Source organism: Nuphar pumila, chromosome 8, assembly GCF_984573655.1.
Source record: "Nuphar pumila chromosome 8, dmNupPumi1.hap1.1, whole genome shotgun sequence".
Lineage (NCBI taxonomy): Eukaryota > Viridiplantae > Streptophyta > Magnoliopsida > Nymphaeales > Nymphaeaceae > Nuphar > Nuphar pumila.
Window position 1 is genome coordinate 100,169,623 of NC_143256.1, and position 22,877 is coordinate 100,192,499.

The 22,877-nt window shown below is 38.1% G+C and overlaps 1 protein-coding gene across 1 annotated transcript in view; it reads left to right on the forward strand.

Moving 5' to 3' along the window:
* The first annotated feature begins 5,494 nt into the window (after positions 1-5,494).
* The window catches only part of LOC149830055 (oxidoreductase/transition metal ion-binding protein (DUF3531)), a 47,171-nt gene continuing 29,788 nt past the window's right edge, over positions 5,495-22,877 (forward strand). Inside the window, exons 1-4 of the mRNA XM_090016284.1 lie at positions 5,495-5,860; positions 5,973-6,058; positions 13,610-13,688; positions 13,761-13,820. Coding sequence (XP_089872410.1) covers positions 5,510-5,860; positions 5,973-6,058; positions 13,610-13,688; positions 13,761-13,820 — 576 coding nt within the window. The 5' untranslated portion in view covers positions 5,495-5,509. The remainder of the gene's footprint in view (positions 5,861-5,972; positions 6,059-13,609; positions 13,689-13,760; positions 13,821-22,877) is intronic.

Here is a 22,877-nt window from a genome sequence, read left to right on the forward strand (position 1 = left end):
GGTAATGAGCCACAACAATATTTGTTACTGCTGTGAGTACATGGGATAGGGCCACATCAAGTTAGAAAGGTGGTGAATATAGAGGGGATGTTAGCAACTATGCAGCAAGTAGTTGCTATGCTGGATGCAAAGTGTGGCACCAAGACAATATCCCATCAGTGCAGGGGGGCGTAGTGACATACAAGTGGGATGTAAGGGAACGTATACTGTGTGAAGTGTACATGCAACAGTGAGTAAGTGCACAGGTAAGTGGGTGGCAATGGTGGCAAGTGCAGAAATATGTGAGATGGAACGTCTGCACAGGTGTTGTGATCTGGCATAAAGAGCTAAAAAAAAAGAATGTAGATGCTATTTACAGACTATAAATTCTTTGAAGTGGAATTCAGTGAGCAGGATATCTATTCTTGAGTCACATATTTAGTTGTAGGCACACGATCTTTGGAACCATTAACCACAGACCATGATGCTGCATGAAATGTTTGACTTTGATTCTCTTTTTTTTATCACTTTCGTGGAGATTGTTGCAATTTGACCCATCAATTGTAAAGGTGGTTGTTGATCCAGTTTCCCAATAACGATGTCTGAGAATTTTTGACACCCAAACAGGTGCATATCTTTTCAGAAATTGCCAAATGATCAAATCTTAGTCTTTGAAGTACCAATGCTACTTGATGGATCTTGATCCATAAGGGTCAATACCCATATCTTGCCAGAGAGAGTTTCCATCCATCCTCTGGGACGATGGCTTCATCTAATCCATCACCAGCTTCCCTTGAAACAACCTGAACTGCTTTACTGCAGATGAACTGTAGAATAACAATATGAAACTTCTTTGGATTGAGGCTATAGTACCCGCCAAATTCCTGTATGTGCACCAAAAGCTCTTTTGCACATGTTACAGAAGGCAGTTCTGACAGCCCTAGAACCTTCAAGATCTTCACAAATGGCGGATGTAGGGTGGGGAGCTCAAATACATCGCGATTGATACAAAATACAGCATGTGGGGATGATATGGTGAGACGAAAATAGGAATGATACATATAACCAATAGATTGAACAGGTGAAGCATCCCTAAATCACTAAGCAGAATATGATGAAGTATATGTCAAATGAGATGCATAATACCTATTATCAACATGAATTAAATCACATTCAACAACAACTCATTTTTGAAAATATAAGAACAAGATGGAAAGAGGACATTTATGCTATGATTATCTAAGTGCTGCGATGTCAAAAAAAACATAAAGGAACGAATTAGGGAAATGAACAACAGGTGGTGTTAGCTAGAGTGCTGCAAGAACCATAACCTATGGGTCGTGTGCTGCTACAGGGGATTAGTGGCATAAGGGGTAAGATGAAGGGACTTCATAACCATTGGAAATGCCTTCACGATGAATCAGGTTTTTCTTTCACAATAGCTCAAATCAACTGTGCAAATTCGCCTTGGCAACAAAACAGAATTGTCCTCACAACATATCAGATTGGTTATTCGTGTTTGCTCTAACAGTGACCCCCCATCTGCTGCTTGAGTTGGCTTATCTGATGGATTAGAAATCCATGGAGTTGGTCAACTGGTACATTTCAGTAAATCAAGAATTAAACTGCCGAAATATGGATGTTACCAAGAGGATGATATTAACAAAATGCGATGCAGAAGATATAATGAAATGAAAATGGATGATCTTATGAATGAATGGAGGAAGAATGTGATGGAAACAAAATCTTAGAAATCACAAGATGTAAACAAAGTGCAGAAAATGAAGCAGAGACGATGCTCTAAACAGGAACATAACAAAACAAGATGACAATAATGATAATCAAAGCAAAAAAAAATCAAACAGGAATGGGTAATCACAAAATAAAAACAGAAAATCCGAAAATCAAATGATGATCAAAATGCAGTCCAATTATCAAAGGAAATTCGACGTGAAAGAAAACTGAAACAAGGCAGAATGTAAATTGAAATCGCTAAAGACACAGTGATTCAGCTCACAATGAGGAAGTATGACAAAATTACAGGAAGAAACATGAGATCGATTGAAAATTTCTGCCAAATGAACCCGATCTGATACTGGATCAGATCGGATGTTATTGAAGAAGCCATTTCTAAAAACTAAAATGAAATTGAATTGAAAGGGACTGATAAAATTACATGGATGAAAGAAAGGAAGGAACGATGTACTGAAGCATAGAACATAAAATGTAAATACAGAAAATAATATAATGGTTCACAAAGGATATCAGATTTAACAAAGTAAACAGAAATTAAAATCAAATGGATAAACAAATGTTGGAATTGTTCATTTTGTTTGCTGTTGCACAAGAGAGGGGTTGATATTGCTATAAGCAACCCAACTTTCTCAAGGGCGCGTTAATGGAAGCCAAAACCAGAAAATCAAAAGTAAAGCAGAGAAAGTAAAGGAGAAAGAGTAAAATGAATGCAGAGATAAAATCAAAATCCAGATGAATCGGCGATGCCATTGCGAGGCATCATCAATCATCAATACGTAAGAAAAAATATTCACCGAAAAGAAAAAATCCACAGAAATAAACACTAGAAATCAAAATGCAAGTGAAGAATCATATGTAAATAGATGATGAAGAAAAAAAATAGAGGAAAATCAAACTCTAAATATGCGTTAAAATTCAAAGAAATCCGTGGATAAAAGATAAAAGGGGGAGGGGGTTCTTACCTTGGTTTTGCAGGAATTCTGAAGGAAGGAGGAGAGCTCTCTCTTCAGTAGCTCAAAGGGGAAGAAATTTGAGGGAAAAGGAGATAAGCGTGATTAGATGGAGAGGCGAAAGATGGATGAAGGCGCTAATCGATCTCTCGATCGTGAAAATGGATGCCTGACCCCCCTCCCTACGGTCTCTCTTTATAATGAGAGACCGTTAGAAAATTTTCATATTTGGTCCTAGAGCCTTTTGAAATTTTTTGAAATAGCGGTCCTCCCAAAAGTTTTTCTCAAGAGAGTGGTTTTCTCAAAACCCGATTTTCAAAAAGGTGCTTTTAAAAACTATATTTTTTGTATTTTCTTTTTTCTTTTCATTTTTTGTTCTTTTTTTTTGTATTTTCTATATTTTTTATGTTTTTGAAAATAGAAACTCTAAAACTATGGAAAAAATAAGGGATCTTAAACTATTTTGGTAAAATTTGAAAATATTTACAAAAGAAGGGTTTTCTGAGAATTCAAGGCTATTCTTTGGAAATTTCTTCAGAATACGGGTTTAGATCTGGGATTTTGGAGAATTATTCAAGTTTTAAACCTCGAATCGAGAAATACAAAATGGTGGATCCAAATGGATATTGGATGAACTGTCTGAGCCATTTAGAAAATATTTTTAGATTTTTATAAATTCGATTTAAAAATTGGATAACGAGGCTCAAATTTGAATTCTAATACTGGATCCGGATCTAAAATTGAGTCAGATATAGAAAATGGGTTTGATTTCAATAAAATCTGAGAAAAAACTGGAATTTAGATTGAAACTGACTTAATTATTCAGAAAATGGGGGCCAAGGGCAAAAAGAGATTTTTTTACAAAATTTTGAAAAATTTGAGGTGTTCACACATGGGCAAACATGTGTAGCAATATTATGGACACCTTAAATAACATAACCTAGGTTGTTGGGCAATAGGCTACAACCATGCAACAGATGAACGCCAATCTACAATAAGTGGCGCAAGAGAAAATGATTGTAGGAGGAGCTCCTAAAAAAAGTTCATGAACATGGACCCTCCTGCCTTTCTAGAAAAGATTGATCCAGAAGCAACTGAGAACTGGTTGAGAGAAATCAAGCGGATCTTTCAAGTGCTCAAAGTTTCAAAGGACCGCCAGGTCAATTTTGGAACGTACTGCATGAAGGAGCATGAACAGAAGTGGTGGGAGACCACTCGTGATGTAAGGTTCCAAAATGGTCTGGTGACTTAGGCTCAGTTCGTAGAGGTATTTAATGTCATGTATTTTTTGAAGCACAAGCAAACCAAGAAGATACAATAATTGTTGGACTTGCAGCAGGGGGAGTCATCGTTGGCGGATTATAGCACTAAGTTGCATAGCTTGGAACAATATTGTCCGGATGTGTACAAGACCGATGAGGACAGGGCAATAAAATTTGCCCATGGACTGAAGGTGGGTTTGATGAACCATCTATATACCAGAAGGCCAAAAACTCTGAATGAATCCATACAGGTAATAAAGGCATATATTTTAGCCTGTTAATTCCAAATTGTTCGAAGGGAGTTAGTAAATCTAACCCTTAAGCCTTATGTTGTTTTGAGCATGTTGCTACCCTGTTGGACGATGACTGGAATGAGGGATAGAAGCCCCAAAAGAATTGAACTAGAGTACAGAAATCTGCATTTAAGAAGAGATTTGGAGAAAAAAAGTTTACCCCACCGGCAAAGAACCAAAAGCATAACGGGGAAACAAGCTGAGACAAGTGTAGAACCAGAGGTACCGGAATTGCAATCACTTCCACCCCGGACAATAGTGTCCCTGAGAGACTAGTGCCTGTCTCTAATGTGGGAAGCTGAGACACTACATGTGACACAAGAAGTAAGCTTATTTTAAACTGTTTCAATGTCTCTTAAAAGCATATTTTATTCACCAAAAGAAGTCTTTCTTAAAATCCATTGAAAAAGAAACGCCTTTCCCTAAAAAAACAATTTTTTTTAAACCATTGAATTAGAACATCTAAAATAAAAACATGTGAACAGAAATACATATATTATATAATGCATGCAAATGTCACAAACTCCACGTGAACAACTTGGAGAGACAGGCATGTTTTTTGTCGACCTCGTGACATTCACACATATATCTTGTGCATTTTCATATCTTACTAATCTAGTAAAGATTCACAAGCTATAGACACAAATGTTAGAGGTCCACATAAAACACTTGTGAAGGGTAAAATGGGCTTCTAAAGTTAGTTATCGATGTTTTCATATAGGCAATTTTTTTTAGCAAATTAGTAGGTATTTGAGAAAATGCACCAAATTTTGAGAAAGTACAATCATTTTTTATATAAAAAATTTGATTGATGGAGTTAAAATTCTTGATAAAAATGAGAGAAAGATGAGTTTATCATTGCTTCTCAATAAAGAACATGTATTTGATTAAGCATCCTCGTACTCATGTATATTTTAAAGAAATAAACAAATAGGCAGTGGACATTGTACTAAAATTTCATAATAAAATATTCTCATTTTCACATCAAATAATTTTGAAACATAGCTCGTTTCTTCATAAATAACTAATGATAAATACATCCAACAATTCCCATCGAGCGTAAAACACATAAAACTCTGATTGTTGGAGAACGAAAGTAAGAGCAGGAATCTCTAAAGAGATATATTTTTAAAATAAAAATGTACTAAAATATTGTTTTTAAATAATTATACTCGCAATTAAACCCTAACGATATTTTCAAAATATTGTCGATATCCTAGAAAACCCGTTCAGAACCTCTTCTTTTCAATATCCACCTCGAGGGGTGAAAATGCAGAGCCTTCCTCTCTTCTCCGTCGCTCTTCTTCCATGGCGAAAACTCCACCCCACCAACGTGTCCCTCTTCCCTTCCAAAACCCACAACTCCTTACCATCCAAATTCACTCTCAGAGTCATCACCAGCGCGATTGCTTATTCATACCAGAAGACCACCATCCAAGAGCATAGCGAAGGCGAAGGTGGTGATGGCGAAGTGGATTTTGACGATGATGACGGCGAGCCCTCGGGTAGATACGGAGTCAGGGGAAGGCAAAAGGAAGAAGAGAAGGACCACGATCGAGACCCGGAGATCGCCGACATCATGGGCAGTTTCATGGAGGATCACCAGAAGGCCCAAGCTCGCGTACGGCCAGTTTCTTCTTTACGGAGAGGCTTCAGTTGGGGTTAGGGTTTCTCGTTTCGCGACGAAACTAGTTTTTCTGATTTTCTTATGGTTTAAGCCATGGTGTGACCAGGTGGAGGAGAGGATAAGGAAGAAGAGGGACAAAATCCTCCAGTCCAAAACTGGCTCTGCAACTCCAATGAAGGTCACCTTCAGAAAGTAATGCGTGTACACCAATTTTTTCCTGGAAATTTGTTTCTTTTCTGAGTTTTTGAAGTTTGATTTGATTCATATATATATATATATATATATATATATATATATATATATAGTAATGGGTAAGTGCTAAATGTGTTTTTCTGCCCTTCAGGTGTTTTTTTAGAAGTTCTCACCCCATAAATGTGTTGGGCATGGTAGATTTACAAGGAATCCACACCTCGATCATGTGTTTTCCATTGAAAAAATGATATTTGGAGCCTCTAAATTTTACAAAGGTTTTGGACCGTTGAGTTTTTAAACTTATAAAAACCACCATGTGTCCTAATCTAACACTTCAAAGAGCTGATCCCTATAAAATCAAGTACATATTATCACATCTGTGCGGCCAGAATTTAAAAATAAAACTAAAAAACCCTGAAAAACTCATTTAGCACGTATCATTAGCCCTTATCATTGCACCTACCAATTACTCTCTCTCTCTCTATATATAGAGTGATGGGTAGGTGCCTGACTCATTTTTGTGCCTGCCGCATGCCTACAGAGCTTTGGAAAGATTGCTTCTATTTTTTTCTAAAAATTGACCATTGGATCCTCAGATTCCAACACCAAGTTAGGTTTTTATAAGATTCAAAAATCAACCGTTTACAATTTAAAACAATATTCAATGCTTAAAAATTCATTTTTTTCTCAAAAAAAAAATGATCCAAGTGTGATTTTTTAGCAAATCCATCATGCAGAACACATCTGTACGGTCAGTTTTTTGAAAAACAACCTCAAAACCCCTATCCAAGCTCTGTAGGCACAAAAAGCGTCAGGCACCTACCAATTATATATATATATATATATATATATATATAGAGAGAGAGAGAGAGAGAGAGAGAGAGAGAGAGAGAGAGAGAGAGAGAGAGAGAGAGAGAGAGAGAGCTGCACAACCCTTAGGTGCCCAACTACCTACAGGACTATGCTGGCTGCTGATGGACGACAAAAAAATGGACTAAAAAGTGATTTTTCTGCTTTTTTAGGTTTTAGTGACGGTTTATGAGACCTTTAGCAGCAGTAAAAAACTGTCACTAAAGGCCCCAATAGAAACTAGAACCTTTAGTGACATTTTTTTATCACGCTAAAGCCTAAAAAAGTGGGAAACTTGCCTTTTTTGTGCTGACCGTCCATCAAGCCCGCGATGGACGACCACTGAGTCCCGTTGGTAGTTGTGCACATAAGGGTTGCACAACCACCACTTTCTCTCTCTCTCTCTATATATATGTATATATATATGTTTTTGGACCTTTGAAAAAACATAAAAAAAACATAATAAGGTGCTCTGGGTGCATTCAATGATATATCGTTTCCTATATATATGCATGTATATATATAGAGTGATACGTAGATGCGCAACCCTTAGGTGCACAACTATGGGTGGAACGCTGCTGAGCGTCCATCATAACGGAAAAGCGCGATGGATGCTTAAAGTATTTTCTGTTGCGATGGACGCTCAACGTTTTTTCCTTGCAAAAAATGTTGTTTAGCATCAAAATCGTGCAAAAGACCTTTTGTGGCGGTTTTCGACAACCTCTATTTCCCCACTGGGAGCTTTAGTGGTGGTTTTTGACTGTCGCTAAAGCATTTTTTAAAAAATGATGCACATATCCCTGAGGGCATTAGCGTCGGTTTCGACCACCGCTAAAGGTCCCAACCAGAGTTACCGAAAGTGCCTAGGTAAGTGGGGAAGCGCGAAACGTCGCGCTTCCAAAACGCATGGGGAAGCACTTCCCTTTTATGGGAAGCACACTTCCCTTTAATGGGAAACACACTTCCCTTTTATGGGAAGCACACTTCCCATCCCGCTTCTCCCATTTTTTTCAATTTTTTTTGTATTTTTTATTTATTTTTTTCGCTTCCCCCTCGCTTCCTAGGTTGCTTCCGAGACGATTCTCTGTTCGCTCCTAAGTGTTCCCACGCTTCCTGCTTCCTAAAATTTTGAAAGTGCCTCGCTTCCCACTCCTGCTTCTCGTATCACTTCTTGCTCCCGCTTCCTCAACTGGCAACCATGGTCCCAACTAAAAAACAAAAGTTTTTTTGCGCGATTTTGACACTGAACAACATTTTTTGCACGGAAAAGACGTTGAGCATCCATCACTTGCACGATGGACGCTCAACAACGTTCCACTCGTAACACCTAAGGGTTGCACAACTACCACTTTATATATATATACACACATGATACAATATATCGTTGGACGCACGGCCGAGTGCCGCACTAAAAAAATAATTAAAAAGATAGTTTTTAGAACCTTCGCTAAAAACTATTTTGTGCAAAACCGCTGATCGAGTGCACGATCAGCGGAGCAAATGATTCCGATTTAGTGTCAGACATTTTGGGTGTTTGACGATCCACCCTACTCTCTCTCTCTCTCTCTATATATATATATATATAGTGAGTGGTAGGTGCTTGATCCATATGTACTTGATAACAAACTTGATCTTGCTGAGTGTCCATCGCGCGTGTGATGAACGCTCAACATTTTTTTTTGCGCAAAACACACAAAAATGACATTTAGCGATGCTTTTGAAGTGCTGCTAAAGGTCCCAGTTCCTCTGGGACCTTTAATGGCACTCAAAACTGCCACTAAAAAAAAATACCGGGCGTATCCCCAGATGACCTTTTGCGGCAATGTTGAGTGCCGCTAAAAGTCCTAACGAAAATTGGACCTTTAGCGGTGCTTCAAAATGGTCACTAAAGGTCTCTTTTTTTGTGCAGTTTGCATCTTTTTACTGTTTTTTGCGTGCTGACCATCCATCAAATTCGCGATGGACAGTCACCGCAATCAAGTTTTATCAAGAACATAATGGATCAAACACTACATATTTCTCTCTCTCTCTCTCTCTCTATATATATATATATATATATATATATATGAAAACACGTATCATTGAATGCCCAATCCTCGAACGCAGATTCAGATACATGCTGCCTCTCTGATTCTACATTTTTTCTTTCGCTTTTTTGATTTTTTGGTCTTTAGCGGCGGGCGAAACCAAGGTTGCCAGACTAAGAAGCAGAAGCAGAAGCAGAAGGGAGAAGCGGTGCATTTTAAAATGTATAGGAAGCTGTAATGAAACAAGGTACAATAGAACAATAGGGAAACAAACACAATGCCAACAAAGGGCTTTAATAAACTCACTTAAAGTTGGTCACTAATGGACCAAATACAATCTCAAAAGAGATAAAAATACCAAACAACACAAGAGGCATACAAGCCTATAAGATGGGAAAAAACTCTAGAGAAAACCCTCAAATGCTTCTAAAAGCATTGAGGAATAACAAGGGACAGTCCAACTCTTTGGACTGCCTTCCAACAGTCATTATTATGACTGTTGGGTGGCAGTCCAACGTCTAGTTGGACTGCTGCCCAACAGTCATATTTTGACTGTTGTGCACAACAGTCATAAATATGACTGTTGTGCCTAGGCTGTACAGTTTATTTATTATAATGTTAAATTACATTTCAGTCCTTAGTGGATTGTACTATATGATAAAAGATAAAAATACCCTTATCGGGTATTTGGATACAATTTTATTTTTAACAAGAAGTGAGGTAGGCTACAACTGTTTGAGTTTATTTTTAACTAGATCATGAAAGTTTTTAAAACATGAAAAACTTCGGATTTGAGTTTTAGAAAGTAAATCCAAGTATGTCTACTAAAATCATCTATAAATGTAACATAGTACGAATAACCACCTTTTGACATAACAGGGGCGGGACCCCACACATCCGAATGCACTAATTCAAAAATTTTATGTGTCACAGAGGTTCTAAACCCAAAAGGTATCATTTGCATTTTTCCAAGTATACAATCTTCATATACAAAATTTTTATCTTTACAAATTTTTTCCAAAAATGGAAAAAGAGATAATTTGGATATACTTGGGTGTCCTAATCTTTTATGCCAAAGATCTATATTAATGTCTTTGACATGATTACAAAACGAGTATTTTGGTAAACACAGGAAATCCATGTAGTAAAGGTCTCCTCGTCTATGGCCTTGCCCAATCAGCTTCCTTGACTGGAGATCCTGCACCCAACACGCCTTAGATGAGAAGAATACTTTACAACCATAGTCAACAATTTGAGAGACCGAAAAAAGATTCAAATCCAGTTTGGGAATGACTCTCACTTTTGGAACAAAGAATTTTTTTGAAATATCATCAAGGTTTCCTAAGCTTTTGACTTTTAAAGAGGTACCATCGGCAGTTGACACACATGAAAAATATGATTTAGTGCAATCAGATAATAAAGACTCATTATGAGTCATGTGGAAAGAAGCACCTGAGTCTAGAATCCAAGAGGTCTTACCTGGAGGAGACGAGGAAGAGATGGCAGCTCCGGATGTAGAAGGTGCAGCCTTAAGAAGTTGTGAGACGGCTTCTGCTATTTGAGCAAGATTTAATTCATTGAAGCTGCCCCCTTTTCTTGATTCTTGAGGTTCTTCACTTAAGGCGGCCACCTTTTTAAATTTGGGACATTCCGGTCTTATATGTCCGGGTTCCTTACAATGATGACAAATAATTTTTCCTTTGTATCCTCCTCCATTGTGTCCTTCTCCATTGAACTTCTTCTCAAAGTGAGGTGGTTTATATGTTTTCACAAAATTTCCGGGCCTTGCCATGGCAAGGACCTCATCATTAGACTTGTGCATTCCAAGTCTTGTCTCTTCTTGACAAATTTGAGCAAGGGCCTCACTTATAGAAGGAGAAGTGGTCCTATGAAGTAAGAAAGATCTTACTTGCTCAAATTCCGGTCGAAGGCCATAAAGAAAGGAGAAAAGATTTTCTCTTTCGATTTGGGTCCTTCTCATATCAATAGCCGAACCTTCCCATTTTGGTTCCAACATGGCTAATTCATCCCAGATAGGAGATAAAATACCGTAAAAATCTCTTACACTTTTATCTCCTTATTTTGAATTACGTACCTTATCTTAGAGATAATAAAGTCTAGCCATATCCTTTTGGATAAAAGTACTTCTTAGAAAGCTCCATGCGTCACATGCCTTCTTGAATTTGATGATATTGGTGGCGATCTTGAACTCCATGGTATTCATAAACCATGAGAGTATTTGTGCATTGCTTGCCTCCCAATCTTTCAATTTATTTTGGAATTCTTCCAAGGCTTTTTCTTCTTCTTCTTCGGACAAGGCTTTGACTTGATCTCCTTCTCTTCTAGTCAATTTGAGTTGTGGTTCACTAATAGAACCACTAACAAAACCCCACAATTTTTTTCCTTTGATATGATTCTCCATAGCCGTCGCCTACATCAAGTAGTTGTTTTCATTGAGTTTGTAGGTGATGACGGTGGCGAACTCTCTTTCTCCCATAATGAATACTTGAGTTTAGACTAGAGGAGATAGGGAATGATCAATGATCGAATAACACTTCCTTCACGAGATTCTCCTTCTTTCAAGAACCTCGCTTTGATACCATGTAATGAAACAAGGTACAATAGAACAATAAGGAAACAAACACAATGCCAACAAAGGGCTTTAATAAACTCACTTAAAGTTGGTCACTAATGAACCAAATACAATCTCAAAAGAGATAAAAATACCAAACAACAAAAGAGGCATACAAGCCTATAAGATGGGAAAAAACTCTAGAGAAAACCCTCAAATGCTTCTAAAAGCATTGAGGAATAACAAGGGAGTGAGGCTCTATTTATAGAGCCTCACTCCAACACATGGGAGGCAGTCCAGCTCTTTGGACTGCCTTCCAACAGTCATTATTATGACTGTTGGGTGGCAGTCCAACGTCTAGTTGGACTGCTGCCCAACAGTCATATTTTGACTGTTGTGCCTAAGCTGTATGGCAGTTTATTTATTTATTATAATGTTAAATTACATTTCAGTCCCTAGTGGACTGTACTATATGATAAAAGATAAAAATACCCTTATTGGGTATTTGGATACAATTTTATTTTTAACAGAAGCGGGAAGCAAGGAATAAAAAAAAGTAATATAGGAATTGAATGAGAATCAAAATAAAACACAAATAAAAACTAAAATAAAAGTGACTTCTTAAATTTCATGATTTTTTAGTGTAAATATTTGGAGCCTCAAAAATTTACAAAGATTTTGAGCCGTTGATTTTTTGAACCTTATAAAAACCAACCCATGTGTTGGAATCGAATACTTTAACATCTGATCCCTGTAAAATCAAGAACATAGATCACATTTGTACGATCAAAATTTAAAAATAAAATGAAAATCCCTGAAAAACTCATTTAGCACCTATCCATTAGTATCTCTCTCTATAGAGAGAGGATGGTCCACCCACTAAATGGTCCACACCCTTCAAAATGTGCATGTTAGATGTTGTTTTTGGCAAATCTGACTATATGGATGTGATCTCTATGGTGGAAAGCATATGAATAGACTCTTGGATCAAACTTTTTTGATGTGTAGATAGGATTTTACAAAGATCTAAAAATCAACTGAACTTTGTGAAAATTCCTACGTCATAAAATCTTGCATACACATAAAAAAAACTTTGATCTAACAGTCTGATCATATGTTTGCAACCATAGATATCTCATTTATGCGATCAAATTTGCCAAAAAATATATCCAACATACTGATTTTGAAAGAGAGGACAATGGGAGGACCATCCCTCTCCTATATATATATATTGATGGGTAGGTGCTGACCCACGCTTAATCATGCTGACCATCCATTGCGTGCGTTGGACGGTAAAAAAAATCATGTCAAAAAATGCTAAACGCAAAAAAAACCTTTTAGCGACACTTTTGAAGCGCCACTAAAGGGCCACATGGACGCACATGACATTAGAAATTTGTAATGCCACATGCATCCCTATGACCCTTTAGTGGCGGTTTTGAGTGCCACTAAAAGATTTTTTGCATCTTTTGGCACTGTTTAGCATTTTTTTCCATTTTTTGCACGCTGACCATCCATCAACACGCACAATGGACGGTCAACGCGATTAAGCAACCCATTTCTCTCTCTCTCTCTCTCTCTCTATATATATATATATATATATGAGAGCTGAAAATATGAAAACTATTGTGTGAACTGCGGTTTTCATGGATCTTTTGTTATTTTCTCTTGAATCTAACCGTATGGATGTGATCTACATGTTTGATTTTATAAGGACCAACTCTTGAATCATCTCATTATGATGCGTAAACAAGATTTTTTAATGCTTTAAAATCAATGGCTCATAATCTTCATAAATATTCAAGCAACTAAAAATCATATATTTCATAAAAAATACAAGATCAAAAAGTCGATTCCTAGCAAATTCACCATGCCAAACATATCTACATGGTTGGATTTGCGAAAGAAGTATTAAAAATGCCAAGTTCACACAATAGTTCTCGTATACAAGTGATTCATATATATATATATATATATATATATATATATATATATATATATAGACACACTATATTTTAGGGGAAATTTGATTCTTCTATGAAATTTGGGAATATGGGTAATGACTAACGAGTTTTCATTTTCCTGTGATTTATTGTGTAGCAGGTTTGATTTCTTGAATTCGTATATATGGTTTGAGTTCTACCATCCTCCATTGTCAAAAGATGTGGAATTAATATGTGATGTAAGTGATGGTTTTTCTTTGTTTGTGAAATTTATTTCTATGGCGGATTGCTGATTGTTTTTATTCGTATAGGCGATTCGATCATGGCATATTGTTGGGCGTCTTGGTGGATGCAATTCGATGAACATGCAGGTAAGAGTTTGGGACCACTGGTTTTTAAGTGTTTTTATTCATAAACTCGAAGCTAAGTCACATGGACACAGCTAAAGGACATGGGACACACTATTCTTGTGAGTTTTTCATTAATATATATTATATAAAGGGACACCATGGGAACGGTTAATATTTACTGTATGCTTGGGTATTTGTAGTTTGTCAAGTGTAGAGATTTGAGACATAGTTTTGGTATTTATGAGTATGGTTAACATGGATATAATAATTTCTTTAAGGCTCTGCTTAGGAGCCTTGAATCCAAGGTATGTTGCTGTTTCCCCCAATGCTCTCATGTTCTCTACTGTTTGGGATTTGTGGTGTTGAGAATGGAGGTGGCAGCCACAACACCACATTTCAGCACCATTCATAAGAGAATGTTTTTGGCTTTGTCAAAACTCAAAACCACAATTTGGCAACACATGGAAATGTTGTTTCCATTTCAATGCAAAGCTTCCAAAAAGAACCTAAATGAGCATGTGGTGGAAACCAAACGTCGATGTAGTGGATAGTCACATGCAAGTTGTGGGTACATGTAGAGTCAATATAGTGATTATGCATGCATGTAGTGAAAAAGGTGTATAGTGTTTCGGGTCCATTCCATTTATGTATAAGTGTATAATTTTAAGTGTGTTTTTTTTTTATCTGGGTTAGGATATTTCACTAGACCCGACCCGACCCGACCCACTGTGTACACTTAAGTGTATTTATACAAAGCATTAGGTCACGATTTCTTATATACAGAAATCGTGACAGCCGTAGTTGCCCCTTTTGGATTTCTCTTCTCGTCTGTCTCTCTTTCTCTCCCTCTCTCTCTCTCTCTTTTCTCTCTTAATGCAAGTACAAATAAAATTCTATCATAGTATCAGAGCGTAGATCCATCTAGAGGCAAAAAAAAACTCTGGCTAGTGACAACGATAAAGTATTTGAGGTTTTCGCTTCTCTCTTTCTTTCCGTTCTTCTTTCTCTTTTGTCTCTTTTCTGTCCCTCTTTCTGAATTTTCCTGTGTACTCACATCTCACGTTTCATCTTTGTGAATCTGTGATTCACGGGAACTCTATTCACGTGAATCCAGATCGTGGATTGACTGCATTTCACGTGAACTGGTTCACGTGAAACATCGGTTTTCTCCCAGATCGTGGGTTAACAACTTTTCACGTGAACTCGTGAACTGATTCACGTGAAACATTAAATTTATTTTTGTTAATCATTTGATCCTCTTTTACTCCATCTTTTCCAAAGTCTCTCTGCATATTCGGATGCTATAGTGCTTCCCTTTGATTCCTTGTGTTCTGCTGTGCATTATTATTCTTGATTATCCTTTGCTGTCAAAAAAACAAACAAAAAGGGGATACTTAACGTGTGATTACCTTTTCGCGCAAGCCCCTTTCGGTGCACAGAAAATCCCAAGTTTCTCCATTTTCTGAATTTAACAGTCTATTATTCTCTGACAGCCGGAAAAAAAGGGTGTTGGGCGAAGGTTAAACTTTTTTTGTCTGTTGATTCTTATTTTCTATGGATCCCTATCACCCTCAATCAAATCTTTCTTCAAGTTTTCTCAACGAACTTGTTTCTGAGAAGTTGAATACCTCAAATTTCTTGATCTGGAAGAGGCAAATTATTTCTTTCATAAGGAGCCAAGGTCTCTTAGGTCACCTGGATGGAACCACTCCAGTTCCACTAGAATTTAGCCCGAGAGAAGAAAAAGATGATAAAGGGGAGAGTTCAATCGTGTATGTCAAAAATGCTGAATTTCTCAATTGAGAAAGAAAGGACCAATCAGTTGTTGCATACATCACATCCACCCTGTCTCAAGAGATCCTTCTTGCCATTCCTGACAATTGTACAACTCTGGGAATGACTGGTTCAAACGTATTCGCAGGTTTCTCAAGCAAGAGTAGTTTTTCTAAAAAGGGAATTTCAGTTGTTAAGGAAAGATTCCATGGCCATCATGGAATATTTGAACAAGATGAAACCATCACAGATCAACTTGCAGTTATAGGGTGTGCCGTTAGTGACAATGACATGGTGCAACAAACCCTGAGTGGATTGGGATCTGACTACAATATGATAGTCACTTCACTATTGTGTCTCCCTGTTCTTTCTACCTTTGATGAGCTACGAGCGAAATTGATCCAGTATGAAATGACTCTGAAGGGATTCTCTGAAGAAACTCATAATCATTCAAATTCTCAAGAAGTTTTTGCTACAGGAGTGACTTATGGTAGAGGACAAGGGCGAAGTGGACACGGAGGGCGTGGTTTACTTCCCACTCCAAACATGTTTACTCATGCGTAGGGAACAAGATCCATTCCTACTTGCTTCCTTTGTAACAAACAGGGACATATCAAGGCGAATTGTTGGCATAATCCAGAGAATAAAGGAAAGAGTCCACATAAATCAAGAGAAAGTTCACAAATACCAGAGACAGTGGAGAGATTAAAGATTTGCTGATATCTGCTTTGTCAGAGTTAAAATTGAAGCAGAGTGATGAAGGCACTTGGTTTGTCGATTCCGGGGCAGCGACTCATGTGACTGGCGATGCAGGTAAAATTTCTAATCCTATTCCTTATTTTGGAAAAAGTAAGATTGTCACTGGAGATGGATCCCACCATCCTGTTTCCCATGTTGGAAAAACTGTCATCCCCATGTCACATTCTACTCTTACTCTTTCCGACGTTCTTCATGTCCCTGACATTAAGAAAAATATTGTCTCTGTCTCCAAACTTATTGATGATAATAATGCTTCAGTTGAATTCACTCCCTTCTCTGTGCAGGTCAAGGACCTACGCACGAGGGAAACATTCGCTGAAGGAAAGAGACGAGGCAACATGTATGTCTTTGAAGAAGCTCCATGTCGTGATGTTCTCCCTTCTCACCTGATTTCAAAGCCTTCATCAGAGTCATGTTCATCCTCTTCTGCTAGTTTTTTTAGTATCTCTGAATGTAATAAGCCATCCTTGTGGCATAGTAGGTTAGGACATTGTGGGAGTCATTTTATTGAAAAACTTGTTTCTAATAATCTCATTCCAAAAGAAAGTCTTAAAAGGGATGAGAACAATCATAAATGTTCCAGTTGTCTTTTATGCAAGAGTCATGTATTGCCTTTCCATTCAATTAATAAGAGAGCTTCAAAACCTTTTGAGATCATTTGTTCTGATGTGTGGGGACCCACCCCAATTGTCTCTGGGTTTGAAAGCAGATATTATCTAATCTTTGTTAATAGCTATTCTCGATACACTTGGATATATTTCATTAAAAATAAGTCAGAAGTCTTCTCTTTGTTTCAAAATTTCTTTTCCTTGGTCAAAAATCAATTTTCTGAGTCCATTCAGTTTTTCCAATGTGATGGAGGTGGGGAATTTTCATCCCATGATTTTATTTCTTTTCTTCGAGATAATGAAATAGGAAGAAGAGTGTCCTGCCCTCACACTCCTCAACAAAATGGGATTGCTGAACGAAAACATAGACATATCGTTGAAAGTGCCATGAGTATGCTTCATGACAACAATCTTCCCACCAACCTATGGATAAAAGCCTTTCATTCTGCCGTGCATGTGATAAATAGATTGCCGATGGTCGTTCTGGAAAATAAGTCTCCTTATCACTGCCTCTTTGGAGCTTATCCTAGTTATCATGATATGCGTGTTTTTGGATGTGTTTGTTATGTGCATGTTGATCGGTCCCTGAGAAACAAGTTTCAAGACGAGGCCCAGAAGTGGTTTGTGGGATACGCAGATGACTACAAAGGATATAGGTGTTATGATCCCACCAACAAACGTATCAGAATCTCAAGAAATGTTGTCTTTGATGAACAAAATTTTGATGACAAAGCTGATGCAACGAATATACCAACTGAAGTTTACTATCCTTGGTTGAGTTCAGAACTTTTTGCTAGCTCCAGCGAAGCATGTTCACCAGATTGCGTGCAGCAAGAAGAAGAGATGTCTGAAAACACTGAGACGTCGGGGCCACAGAATTCAGAAAAAATACCTGGCAGATACAAAGGCATTGTCTATTCCAGACAGAGACCGATGACATCAAGCCATTCAGATCATACTTCAATCAGCAATCCGTCCCCTTCTCACACTCTTGAGATCAGAAAATCGAGCCGCATACGACATCCCATTGACAGGTGGGTTAGCTATAATAACTTCTCCTTGGATCTTCAGCTGTTTTTAACTGCTCTCAATAAAGAAGATGAGCCCACTATGTACTACCAGGCAGCCACTTCTACCAAGTGGGTAGAAGCCATGAATGATGAAATGCAAGCTTTGCATGAATGCGGAACTTGGGAAGTTGTTCTCAGACCGCCTAACAAAAATGTTGTCGGATGTAAATGGGTCTACAAGATAAAGTACAAGCCAGATGGAACTATTGAGCGATACAAAGCAAGGCTCGTGGCAAAAGTATTCACTCAAGAAGCAGGGCAAGACTATGATGAGACCTTTAGTCCGGTTGTAAGAATGGGAACAATTCAGATTATTATCTCTCTGGCTGTTGAACATGGGTGGAAGTTAAGTCAGCTTGATGTAAAGATTGCCTTCTTGCATGGGGACTTGAAGGAGGAAGTGTATATGGAGCAACCCCCTGGATATCAAGAACAAAATTGTAAAACCCATGTGTGCAAGTTAAAGAGAGCTATCTATGGTCTGAAGCAAGCATCTCGCTCTTGGTTTGATAGCTTCTCACTAGAGATTCAGAAACATGGATTTTCACGTTCCATGCTGGACCACTCATTGTTCTTTTTCAGAAGCGAGACTGTGACCACTCTGTTATTAATTTGTGTTAATGATATTGTTATCACAGGAAACTCTGCGGTCCACATCCAAGAAGTGAAGGACTTACTAGGTCAGAGGTTCAAAATGAAAGATCTTGGAACTCTACGCTATTTTCTTGGTGTAGAAGTTGATAATCAAACTCATGGCTTGACACTCACTCAGCATAAGTACACCGTAGATGTTCTCCGCAAGGCAGGCATGAAAGACTGCAAACCTCTGGGAACTCCGAGTATCCTGCATCACAAACTTAGTGTCCATGATGGAAATCTGTGTGATGATCCTGTGAGAAATCAGATGTGGGAGTCACCTTACTATCGTAGCAAGAGATAGAGAGAGAGGTAAGAGGGAAGAGAGAAAAAAAAATGTTGGGCGGCAATAATGTCTTCTCCCCTTTCCATTGATATTTATATGTTGTACGAGTGGTACAATACAGTACAATACAGTACAGTATGCTGTACAATACAGTACAATACAGTACAATAGTACAATACAGTATGCAGTACAATACAGTACAATACAGTACAGTACAATACAGTACAGTAGTACAATACAGTACAGTATGCTGTACAAGTGGTACAATACAGTACAGAAATATATTCATTTACATATACATATTTAACAACCTCCCTCAAGTTGAGGATGATCTTCAATCATGCTCAACTTGCCCTTAAGTAACCAAAATTGATGACTAACCAATCCTTTGGTGAAGATGTCTGCTACTTGGTCTTCTGATCTGACATACGAAGCCTCAATTTCTTCTGTTTCAATCTTTTGTCTAACAAAATGCTGATCAATCTCAATGTGCTTCGTGCGACAATGATGAATAGGGTTAAAAGAAATATTAATGGCACTTTGATTATCACATAAAAGCAGAGAGGAAGAGATAGGTTCATTCAACTCTTGAAGAAGATGCCGTACCCAAGTGACATCAGCTGTCCCTGCTGCCATTGCCCTGTACTCTACCTCAGTGCTGGATTTAGCAATGACCTTTTGTTTCTTACTACTCCAAGTGACAATATTTGGGCCAATAAAAACACAATATCCTGAAACCGACCTACGCTCATCAGGGTCCCCACCCCAATCTGCATCACAATATGTAAGTAAACGGTGTCCTGTAGTGAAGCTTTCATCTTTGTGATAGAGCAATCCATCTCCAATAGTCCCTTTCAGATATCTGAGAATACGCTTAATACATTCCATATGACAATCAGTGGGAGCATGCATAAACTGAGATGCTTGATTTACAGCATAAGCAATGTCAGGTCTTGTAAATGTAAGATATTGCAACATACCAACAATGCGGCGATATAAAGTGGAATCATGATATAATTGGCCTTCTTTTGCACTAAACTTATGATTTAAGACAGATGGGGTGCTGAGAGGTTTACAATTAATCATACCAGTGGTGTGAAGAATGTCAAGAGTATACTTGTGTTGACTTAGAGTGAGTCAATCATCTTGTCTATCGACTTCAACTCCCAAGAAGTATCGCAATGGTCCTAAGTCCTTCATCTTGAATTTGGCCATGAGTAAAGACTTGATCAAGGCAATATGTGCATCATCACTCCCAGTGATAATGATGTCATCAACATATATAAGAACCCAAGTAGTAACATGATCATTCTTATACATAAATAAAGAATGATCAAGTATACTCTTAGAAAAGCCATGCTGCTGAATTTCCATGGAGAAACTCTCAAACCAAGACCGAGATGCCTGTTTTAAACCATAAAGAGACCTTCTCAATTTACAAACCCATGTAGCCGCATCATGTTCACTATATCCAGGAGGTTGCTCCATATACACCTCTTCCTTCAAGTCCCCATGTAGGAACGCATTCTTGACATCCAACTGGCTAAGAGACCAACCATGCTGAAGTGCCAAAGTGAGGATCACACGAATAGTGCCAATTTTGACAACAGGGCTAAAAGTTTCCTCATAATCTTGCCCATATTGTTGTGTGAATCCGCGTGCAACAAGGCGAGCTTTATATCTTTCAATGCTACCATCTGGTTTACGCTTGATCTTGTAAACCCATTTGGAACCAACAACATTTCTATCAACAGGTCGAGGAACAATATCCCATGTATGACATTCATGAAGTGCTGCCATTTCTTCGTTCATAGCTTCAACCCAAGCTCGAGAATGGGCTGCCTGATGGAAAGTAGACGGCTCTTTCTCTTTGGCCACATTGGTTAGAAACAACTGAAAGTCAAGAGAAAAATTATTGTAACTAACCCAACGATGGATAGGATGCCTTTCACGTGTGGATCGTCGAAGAGGGGGAGCCTCGTGAGATGGAGTTGAAGGGGCTCCTCGACGGGCATAAACCAAACCTGAAAACCGTGAAGGTGCATCCTGGATGATGGAGTTGTCTGCTTCAAACTGAATTGGTTCATCAACAACAGGATCTCTGATAGAGTCATATAGCAAAGTATCACAAAGCCATGGATCATAAGTAGTTTGCTCATATACCTGAGAAGTATCACAAGTGCTGAAATGGTCATCATCAAAAACAACATTTCTAGACACCTTAATCTTACCCAAAATAGGATCATAACATCTATATCCTTTATACCCATCGGCATATCCCAGAAATCTGCACTGAAATGCTCTGTCCTGAAACTTGTTACGTAAAGAATGATCCACATGGACATAACAAATGCATCCGAAAGCATGCAAATCATCATAAGAAGGGTGAGAACCGTGAAGCAAATAATAAGGAGACTGATCTCCTAATAATTCCATAGGCAACCTGTTAATGATATGCACTGCAGTGTGAAAGGCCTCAGTCCAAAGAGAGAAAGAAATATCAATATTGTGCATCATACTTAACGCGGTTTCAACAATATGCCGATGCTTACGTTCTGCTACTCCATTCTGTTGTGGAGTGTAAGGACAAGAGGAGTTACGTGTGATGCCATGGTCCTTTAAATATTCACTAAAATCATGAGATATGTATTCTCCACCACCATCACACTGGAAATAAGTGATATTTGAATTGAAAAGGTTCTGAACAAGAGCATGGAATTGTTTGAAAAGTTTGAACACTTCAGATTTAGATTTCATAAAGTAAATCCAAGTGTAACGAGTGAAAGAGTCAAGAAATAACACATAATAACGAGAGCCAGATAGAGATGAAACAGGAGCTGGGCCCCAAACATCAGAGTGAATAATTTCAAATGGCTTGGAAGCTCTTTTATTGATACTTTGAAAGGGAAGTACATGACTCTTGCAGACATTACAACTAGGACACTTATGATCTAATTTGACTTTGGGAATAAAACCCTGAGAAGACAATTTGTCAAGGAACCCTTGACTACAATGACCTAACCGACGATGCCAAGAAACTGGCTTATTATATTGCATAACAGAAGAAGACTGACTCAAATAAGCAGGAAAAGATGGAGACACGGTAGATGACGTCTTCAAAGTCCCGGGGGCTGCTTCGAAGACGTACATGTTTCCGCGTCGTTCACCCTTAGCGAGCATCTTCTTGGTTCGAAGGTCCTTAAGACAAACAGAAGACGGAGTAAATTCCATGGATGAATTTGTTTCATCAACCAATTTAGAAACAGATAAAATGTTTTTCTCAATGGCAGGAGTGAGTAAGACATTTTTCAATGGTAGTGTAGATTGTGACAAAGAGAGAGATGCATTTCCAGTATGAGAAATAGGGTGGTGGGAACCATCTCCCGTGACAATAGTGCCAGTGCCAATATAAGGAACCATGTTGGAAAGTTTACCTGCATCAGAAGTAACATGTGCGGCTGCTCCAGAATCAATATACCAAACTCCATCATCATTCTGATGCAAATTCATGTTGTTAAATGCAGTCATCAGAATTTGTTGCACATCATCTGGCACTATTGTCACGGGAGATGGTTCCCACCACCCTATTTCTCATACTGGAAATGCATCTCTCTTATTGTACTGTATTGTACAACATACTGTACTGTATTGTACTATTGTACTGTATTATACAGCATACTGTACTGTATTGTACTATTGTACTGTATTGTACCACTCGTACAACATATAAATATCAATGGAAAGGGGAGAAGACATTATTGCCGCCCAACATTTTTTTTTTCTCTCTTCCCTCTTACCTCTCTCTCTATCTCTTGCTACGATAGTAAGGTGACTCCCACATCTGATTTCTCACATGGTATCAGAGCCAAGGGCGTGGTAATCACGATCATCTGGAAGGCCCCTAAGGACCTTGACGTGCGTTTTTGGGCGTTCTCAAGGAAAGTGT